General features: G+C 49.5%; 1 protein-coding gene across 1 annotated transcript in view; it reads left to right on the top strand.

The window, feature by feature from the left end:
- The window catches only part of LOC144174788 (uncharacterized), a gene marked incomplete at its 5' end in the record, with an annotated part of 85,527 nt that extends 76,138 nt beyond the window's left edge, over window positions 1-9,389 (top strand). The window contains 2 exon segments of the mRNA XM_077703678.1: window positions 828-1,127; window positions 5,624-9,389. Of these exon segments, the coding sequence (XP_077559804.1) occupies window positions 828-1,127; window positions 5,624-5,986 (663 nt within the window). The 3' untranslated portion in view covers window positions 5,987-9,389.
- Window positions 9,390-9,764: the final 375 nt, after the last annotated feature.

The following is a 9,764-nucleotide window of genomic DNA, read 5'->3' as shown; positions in this document are numbered from 1 at the left end:
GTCGTACATTATACGTTCGCCAGCAGTAATTCCACATAATGGGGCCAGCACCGCACTCCCACAATCAAGTCATTTGAAGGTTGTATATACCGCGATGAGAGTCTTTGTTTACTGCAAAAAAAAAAGTACAAATGACGTTGACGCGGAAAAAAACCTAGGCGCTGCCACCGCCCGTACGTCATGCGTGTCCCGTAGCTGACCTGTCTATGCGGTGCGTCCTCAAGGTCACCGAAAAACTGCCGTCACGTGTGTTTCGGTAGAGGAAGGTTCGGGCGAGTCGTCGCGTGCTGGGAAACATAATCGTATGCGGTGATAAGCGCCAACCTATGACGTTGTCTGCTTGCTTTGGCACAAATAGTTTAATTAATTTTACGTAATTAACTTTTGAATTTCGTCTCAAGAAACTTATTGAAATAAACAAGAGCGCCTGAGGCCGATATACTTTTCCAACTATCCCTATAAACAATTTTACTGGTCAACTGCAGATTGTCAAGCGACTTACTCTTCTGCCTTTGGACCGCATATTTCAGCTAGACGGGACTCTGCCAGCTGTCGTGTAGGCGTGCTTCATGTCTGGTCACAACTTTTGTAAACTTTATGTATGCTCCGCATGAGTGCTTACTTCTGTCGTGTACCGACGTCATCGGCACAGCGCTTACACGTAAATTTGCCACCGCTACTATTTTTACGGCAGTCGCCACTGAGTTCAGCTCCACCGATATCAAGTATACCTCACGCTGGTAGAAAGTGTGTCCGCCCTAAAAACTCGCAGCACCATTTGTTGAGTGCAAAATGTCTAATGCCAGAATTTCTCCCATTCACTGCAGGCGGCCCTCTGGTCGTGTGCCGCTATGGTCACCTCAACAGCGCCTGCTGCGACCGAGCCCCCTCCGCGCTTGCCTCTGCGAGTGTCTCTTCGGCGAAGCCCGTACTCTGCGTTCCGCAGCATCCACCTGCCACCGGGATTCCAGGTCGAGCCCTCGGCGAGTCGCCGCACGGAAAGCTTCGCCGAGGAGCTGCCCAAGCTTGAAGACTCGCCCGCGGGAGACTTCGTCGGGCACCCGCTCGACTACGGGAGCAGCCTCAACTTCGGTGGCCCGCTCGCAACTAGCGTCGGAAAGGTGAAGGTAGGCGCCTCTACGCTCGCACCATACACCCGGCGTTGTCTTGTAAATCTTGCAACTTTGATGCAGTCTATTGCTTAGCATATACCCAACTACCTTGCCGGCCCCGGAGAATTTAATTGGGCATGCGTGGTTGTTCAACGCGCTTAATTCAGATATGTATGTTGTGCATTTTGCGGGCCTTAATCGCGATCACGCTCCACGCACCTACATGCGCACATAAGGGGGGGGGGGGGATGGGGGAGGGTAATTTCTTCTTTGGGGTGTGGGCGACGCGCCCATGTGAGTTCGTCAACCATGCCCCGCGTCCGAGCTAGGCTTAAAAGCGGAAACGTGTGTAATTGTTCACAGAGATGTCTTTATAAAGGGACCCTGCGCCACATTTTCCAACTTTTTTGAAATTTGAAATCGCATTTGAAATCCTAAATGCTTGCAGAACGTAGTCACCCAACCCACCCGTACTTAGATTAGGGGGTCGCAAAGTGCCTCAGCCAAAAATTACTGCTATATGCCCATCAGATAACTTGGAAACTCTCTCAAAAGTTTTTTCTCTCTTTCCCCGTATTGACGTTCTTCGACGGCCCGAATTACGTCACTGAGGCCATGTAGCGGCTGTGGGCCGGTTTTCGTTCAGTTGCAGCAATGAACGCTTTTCGATGGCAACTTTAAAAACAAAGCCACAAAAACAAAGCACAAACGGAAGGCGTATATGGTGCGACGAGCAAATCACGCAGTGCCGCTCCGTGCTGGCGATAACTGTAGCGATAACTGTAGACGCGAAGGAAAGAGTGAAGGCGCTTATCGCAAGTGCTGCAGGGTCCCTTTAACGCATCCAATCAGGAGGTTCCTATTTCCTGGAAGACGTTGTCACTAGTGAAAAAGCATGGGTATACTGGGTATGATAGTACGATCTGGAATACAAGGGACAATCATGTGTTTGGATATTTTCTCGGCAGGGCGAACCGATGAAATTCAAGAGGATAGAAAGCGTATATATAAAAAAAAGATGTCGGCACAACTACTACTTCTCGGCAAGTGGTCCCGTATCTTCTGTTGCATTGGAAAATCACGGGATCGGGAGTGAAGAACCGTAAACGGCTCTTTGCCTGGCAGCAATCTTCCGGAAAATTGAAGAGAGATTAGGCTACTAAGAACAGGGTCACGGGGAATCTTGTTTCACGATGGCAACGCAATCGTCCACGAAGTCCGCGGAACAGCTTCCTTCCTGGAGGGGACCCCAGCGAACATATGGTGCTGTCAGCTAGCTCCGACGATTCGAAGAATTCTCTCCGCCGAGAAACGAAAATGGTTGACCACTAGCTACGTCGTGGCTCGAATGAAGATCGAACGGGAGAAACTAGGTTGTGAAAATTTAAAACGTTTAATTATGGAGAAAACTGAGGACGCGCAGAAAAACGCAATTTACTGCCACGGCCGCGCCGACGCCCCAGTCCACGCATCTAACGATAACGCACCCGGAATGGTGGACCTGGCCAGGTGTCGGCTGCACCATGTCAGCTACGTCGTGGCTCGAATGAAGATCGAATGGGAGAAACTACGTCTTAGCCGCTCGACACCACCGAAGCTGCCGCCCGAAGACGCGCAGAAAAACGCAATTTGTCAGACGTTTTCTCCCCGTGCTCCTCTGTCCTGATCTACTGTAACCCCAGTTTTCTCAATAATTAAACGATTTAAAATGTCAAAACCTGGTACCTAGTTCCTCCCATTCGACCTTCATTAAGGCGTACGACTTAGCTAACACTGCCATCCACCCTTCAGTTAAAACGGTTCACCCTGCGACATTTTTGTGCTATCGATGGAGAAAAGGATGCTTAGTGGCCAGTTATCTACTTCCTGAAAATGTCTTGTGGGTCTAGGACGAGCTGTTGAGGGGAGTCGATGGTTCGCAGTGGTTACAATCCTTTCAGGACTGGTTTAAGTGGAAGAATGGATAGATAAAGAAGAGAGAGAGAGAGAGAGAGAGAGAGAGAGAGAGAGAGAGAGAGAGAGAGAGAGAGAGAGAGAGAGAGAGAGAGAGTAATTTTAGACGATTTAATAGTTGGGATACGAATATCTTTCACCAGTAGAGAGTGGTCGGAAAGGTCTTATAGTGACCCTCGTATGACTCCCTTCTCAAGTGAGCGAGGATGGGGGTCAGAAGGATGCCTATATCGATTCGCATGCGGGACGCAGGCGATGACGCACGCCTACGCAGACGATATTTCATGTGCAACCCAGCAATGCAAGAAGGCGTCCAGCATGTAAAACCCGCACGGAAAGAGTTTACAGCCGCTTTGCTGAATGCAAATAACCTTCGCAACTCACGCGGATTTCACCTCAACCGCTCCCGCGCTCACTTCGCACGCACGACTGTCGTTAAACCCCACCCAAGACGGATCTTCACAATTAACCCCGCGTGGTTACTAATGAGCATGTACGGTCTTCGGATTCCGGGGTGGTAATTGCGCACGATCTATCACGGTCCCGTTCGTCTCTCTCTGGTCGAGTCCCATAAGAGCGGCTTTTCCTTCGCGCACGTCCGTTGTGCAAGAAGCGGACGAGCGGTTGCGTGCGAGACGTGAGCTGTGGGGAGCTTCCTGGTCCGCTCGTCTTTGCCTGTCTCCACGGAAAAGAGACCGTACGTGTCGAACCTATCATTAACGGAGGCAGTAAAGCGGTCCTGACGCGGTGTTGCGTCTGCGTGGGCGCGGAAGTGTGTGCACGAGGACTTCTGAGATGGCTTTCCCAATGGGTGACATTGATCGCCACCGCACGGCCCGCTGACTGCGCGTGGCCGATTGCTTGCTTGTCATGATCATTGCAAGTATGGCGGAGTCGAGTCGGAGTCGAGGAAACTTCGGGCTCGCAAATGCCACCTGCTGCACGTAACAAAGGAAAATGCTACTCAGGAAAGCGTCTGTTGCGTGTAACAAATTGGTGACGTGAAATGGTGACGTGAAGGGAATGCGTAGTAAATTTGGCTCATTGTATAACCAGCATTTGTCGTTAGTGACCGCTTAGTTATTCCATTTCACTTAAACGGAGTTCGTATGTATGGTGAGGAACAGCTGTATAGTTTTTCCGGAAGCCTGTCAAGCAATACCGTGCCTCCATTTTAAAGAAGCGCCGTTTTCAAACTACGACAAAATGGATTTTTATCGACGTTCAAAAGAAGCTTCGCGTTCGATGAAGCTTACGGGGGAAAAGTGCTACAAAATTGTTTGTGAGAGTAGGTGTATTACAACGACAATTGCGGCCACGTTCCGCAACCATACCCACCACTGCTGTTTTTGTCCACGGGGCCGGGTTGGCCGGCCCCGTGGACAAAAACACTTCCAATGCGTCTCTTGCTGTATGGATGGCTCACAACAGTCAACTGCTCTGAAAGCGTCTGTACTTTATCGGGATTCGGTAGTGCAGTGTTGTTGGGTTGTACGTACAACTCCTGGCTCCTAGAGCTTCGTACTAAAGAATGCGGCTCATATTTGTTGAAAGAAAACACGTATATGATGATGCTGAAGGTTTGGGGAGAAGCCCGCGAGCTACACCGAAACGAGTGACGTGTCTTTTTAGATGGGGCCAGCAGCAGAGTGCGAGTGCAGCCGCGCGATTTTTAGATGCGACTGCATCTCATTCACTCGCCTTGTCCATGCAGCGTCGTCGGCGTTGTTGTCGTCCGCCCCTCCCCCATTCTCCTCACCGCGCGAGCTGCGCTCTCCGCCGCTCACCCCCTCTCCTCTCCGATGCCCCTCTCTCGCGAGGGGCATTGGATTGGATTCGAATGGCTTGGCTTGGCTTGGCTTGACTTGGCTTGGATTTGGATTGGATTGGATTGGATTAAAGTGGATTGTGTTGGATTGTGTTGGATTGTGTTGCATCATAGCCGCGGCAGATGCACCGGCGCCGGCGCGTCCCCTCACCTTTATGCGCGCTATAAAACGCGGTGCCTGCGCCGCTCCGCTCCATCGTTCCAGCGCCGTTCCTCTGCTGTCCAACGCTGCAACGTGAACCCCATATGCGTCGCATCTACACAGGGGTTCCCGCGAGGGGAGGTGGGAGTTTTTCAAAATAGGGGCGACTTTAACGGATGATGATTGTCTCACCACATTCCTCGCTACTCAGCCGCATTTAACTTTCTGCTTCTGCCTAGTTTGTGCCTATTTCTACTTCCAGAAACCGGTATACCTCAATTCAGATGTGTCGGGTTTCTTTTATTCACGCCTGCGTACGCGAAAACTCTTTGCGGAATGTTTAGTTTCAGAAGGAGTGTAAGCCTGAACGTACCGATGTGCCAAGTTTCTTGCACGCAACCCTGACTTGACAAAACAATTAATACACTTTGTTCAGAAGGTTGCATTGATTTCTGGCTACGCGTGCAAGAAAAACAACAACTATAAAATTTCAGCTTGGGGCAGGCATGTCGCCATCGCCTGGCCCTTTTTCTCGGGATCGTCTATCATCCAATCCCGCAATAATTAATCTCTACTCGCTCTTCGCAGGTGCTGGACTACGCCACGCGAATGAACGGAGAGGAGGGCAGCGCGACCCGTTACGGCAAGCCACTGGTCAAATCTTACGACAGCATCTACGACAGCAAGTCGCAGGGCGCCAAGAAGTACAAGAGCGCCGCCAAGAAGCACAAGCAGCTGCAGAGGCCGACTTCGCATCACGACAGCAGCGAGAACGAGATCGAGGGCTCGCTCGTCGCCGACGGTGCCAAGGGCAGATCGTCGTCGAGGGAGACCACTTCGTCATTCGAGGAGCAGCTGGCGCCCTTCGACCTCGCGCCCTCCCGCAGCGACGAGGAGTCGCGAGAGTCACCTTTTCCGGAAGCCGGGGACATGGCGGGCTTCTTCTTCTGAGAGACGCGCTGGAGGAGGGAAACCTCCGTCGTTGTCGCTATACCCGTTGTTGTTTCAGTTTGCGCGGGAGATTTCAAAGTGAAAACGGATGTGGGCAGAGACCGTACCACGGCGCTCGATCTGTGGTGAGATTTCGACGAAGCATTTGAGTCCTAACAAGGCCTACTGTTTTTGGAACGTCGTTTCTCTGTATGCGAGTGGGTAAACGGTTAAGGAACGTCATCGCAGAAACACGAACGATGCCACTGCGATGGTTCGGTTCGTTCTGGACGTTGAGATAAAAGCAATTGCGAAGTGACGACACAGAAGAATCACGAAAGGATGTCTTCTGCGTTTCGCATGCTCTTAATAAGCGCTATCAACAGAAGATGTTGTAAAATAAGATCAAGCTTTATGTTCCGGTTTGTTTTGATCGGTGTGATCAATGCCGGCGCATGATTCTGCGCCAACTATGGACAAGTTTTCGACAGTATTGTAGCACAAGTTCACGGTCCTCGCCGCTCAATTTTTAGGGTTGCGTGCATATGTGGTATACTAGAAAATCTTAAGTCCTCACGCAGCCCGTTTAAGCCACCATTGGTTCCGTCCAACAATTCACAGACTACTTCCCTTGTTAAAACAAATTGTTCTGCAGTGACCCTTACTCTATACTCCATGCGTTGGCAGTGTTCTCACTTCGTATTGACAATGTCTTCGTTCTGGTAAATACTGCTCTGAAAACGGAACTCAGATCGCGTTACGTAGGTTGGGTATCCACCAAGAACGTATATAACACGACTCGGGTTCCGTTTTGAAAGCAGCATGAACGTTAAAATTTTGCAATGTGGAGCGCTATTGAATGTACGACAGGTGCGTTGATTCTATTTAAGAGTTCGGTGAATCGCAGTAACACCAGGCGTGTCTTGAAAGAGCTTCGTATCACCACCTCCAGCTTGGATGTTATTTCCTCCTTTTTATGAAGTTTTCACTTTACATAGCGCACGCCATCAATCTAACGAAATGGATTCTTATTTTGCAACTACCAGAAGAGGTTGGACTTATGATAATGCACGTTTTCACGCGTGGCTTAATTCGCGCAAGCAAAAAAGCGGGCACAAAATTCTTTCGACTTGCTCGCCTTCGCAATACGCGCGGCAGGGACGCTTCAATGAAGCAGCGCCGCGACGTTTTCGCGCTGAATACAAAACGGGTTCACAGCAAGGCGCCTCTTGTAACGCCTTGCGCATAGACGTGCACGTGGGTGGCAATCGAATGACCGGAAGAACGTCGTGTACGCCCTGCTGCGTTGATTAGCATGCTGAAGACATTGAGGGCGACAGGCGAGACAGCCATGGTGTCGGCAGAGTAGCCGTGAATTCATTTGACTACCGCCCCGCGGCCTCCAGCGGCTCGCAACAATCGCTAACTTCGCTAGGGACAAATGATAATGAAATCAAGCTATTTCCGCTTTCTGCGCTCGCACTATCCAATGCAGGCCGAGTTGTCCTCCCGGCGAAAAAGTTATGGATGAGATGAGGCGGAAGCGCTCCCCTTCAGGCTGCTGCATGCCATCGTGAATAACTCATGAAGCAGTCGGCTCAGGCGAGACGAAACATTTTAACGGCACTCAAGGCTAATTATTCTTCGCTCGTATGATGAACAGCGGGGCAGTAGGTCGTTTTTCACTTTTCTTTTTTCTTGCGACGCAGACACGACCTAAGGGTGTAGATGACATAGGGTGTTGTACATACCTTTTCAGTGCTTGCGTTGTCATTTTCTGTTCTTTGCATGAAGAATAATGTGACAGTTTGACGTCCACCCCGTTTCAAAGAGCGGCCAGCCCGCATATGGGAGGAGTGTGACGTCCAAAAAATTCGATACTTCCAAAAACTTTCCAGCGAGGTCTATCTTCTATCTGGTACACAACAGAAAACGCAATCTGCGTGCGCATGGAATACGCAAGTAGCACAGTGGGCTTATGGCGTTGTTTCGATTCATACCGGGTTTAAGATTGTGCGCGTGCACCAGGGGGGGGGGGGAGAGACTTTGTGCCTTACAAAGCACCGTGTAGAAAGGCACTCAATGAAACCATACTGAACGTCGCTTATAGGTGGTATTCACTGAAAAGCTTAGCTGTCAATTTCTTCGCTTGGCAACACTGGAAACGGCCACGGACATGGCCGAAGCGCCACGGGCATGGCGCGGCTTGTGACACTGCGCCCGTACGCTGCAGAAAAAAAAAGAAACATTGGGCTTGTGTCGCCTGCTCCATTTCAACCCGAACCTCAGCCTGGTGTAGACAGATAGGTTATTAACCGCACTCACATTGGAGTCGAGGCATCACTTCGCGTTTAACACACATCATGTACTGAGCACGGACAAGTGCCGCCATCCCGCAGAGCCCGGCGTAACCAGTGTCGGCGCACTCACATGGTTCCCTGCGTGTGTGCCTGGCCAGTGAATACAACCTATAGGTCAAATTAAGAGAAAAAAGTAGAGATGGTTCTAATCACCCCATGTGCAAAGATATGACAGGTGGGCAGCGTGAATGCAGGAATGGATATTGATACGCAAGACGAGAGATAGGCGGAGGCAAAGAATTGGGTGAGAGAATGAGCGAGCAGGGTATTGACTGGCGACAACAGCTACTACGATAACTTGAATGGAACGACCGTAAGCCTGACGGCCGATATTTCAATTCAGTAGAAGATGACTTCGCACTGGAATCGATAATCAACTGCTGATGTCAGGCACCTGCACGTTGGCAAGTAAAGTGTTGAGGTGTCTGGTGATAACGATTTTTTTTTTATCTCGGACTAGTTAGGGCAGTCTTTATATCGCAAACGTACTTGTACATCGTGGAATTCTCCGACTTCCGTGACCACGTAGTTTTATGTTAAAGCCCGAACGAAAGAGCCAGTAGTTTTTTAACGACATCTTTTATAGATGGTAGCCAGACACCGTGAGGGATCAGGCAATGGATTTGGGGATTTTTTTTCTCATTGTATATTTCGACTTTCATCACCAAACTCGCTGCAGAAGCGCCACATCCAGGGCTGCAGCTATTCGCGTGTAATGAATACGGAAAGCAAATGCTTCGAGAGCTATACAGGCGCGTAAGCACTTGTTGGTCCGGCTTTCCACAAAAAAACACACCATTTCCCATAATCTGACGTGTTTTTCATCTTTTGTACATAGTCACCCTTTTGTTTCTTTGTTTAACTTTACTTTTACTGCGCACTGTATCTGTTTGAGCTCAAAGGCAGCATAACAAAAGCCTACGAGAGGGATTTACAGCATCTGGCTGATGTGTTTTGAAGGACAATATTCCTTTCAGGAGATCACCATGGCTCAATGCTCTCTGCGTACAATGTCGTTCTGAACGCGATCATGCCGTTGAAATAAACACTTATTCAAAGACAAATATGTTTGTTTCTATTTCTTATTTATGAACGTGTAAGTAGCCTCTACTAAAACTTGATGACATGCAAAGTGCGTAGATTAGAAAACTGAAAACAAGACAGTACAAGTGTTGCTAGGCTGCCCGAGGTATGTTTCTGCAGTGCAAATTACCATCAACACATTCGGTCCGATGTCCGTTTTTCTTTGGCTACTTAACCCCAGAAATTTTGGCCTGTCTGTATGTCTGTCTGTGACTCGATTCAGCCACATGGCCAAAGTGAAACAAAATCTGCGCAGTAGTCTTATATACTCACCCAAATCCAAGCGTCACACAAATCCAAACGTCTAAGTCCGGTGACAATGTTCATACTTGTCAACATTGTTGAACAAGAACCAG

The sequence above is a fragment of the Haemaphysalis longicornis genome, unplaced genomic scaffold (genome assembly GCF_048455015.1).
Source record: "Haemaphysalis longicornis isolate Haplotype H1 unplaced genomic scaffold, Haemaphysalis longicornis Haplotype H1 scaffold_3, whole genome shotgun sequence".
Lineage (NCBI taxonomy): Eukaryota > Metazoa > Arthropoda > Arachnida > Ixodida > Ixodidae > Haemaphysalis > Haemaphysalis longicornis.
Note: the sequence above shows the minus strand (reverse complement) of the source record. Positions and strands in the feature narration are given on the sequence as shown.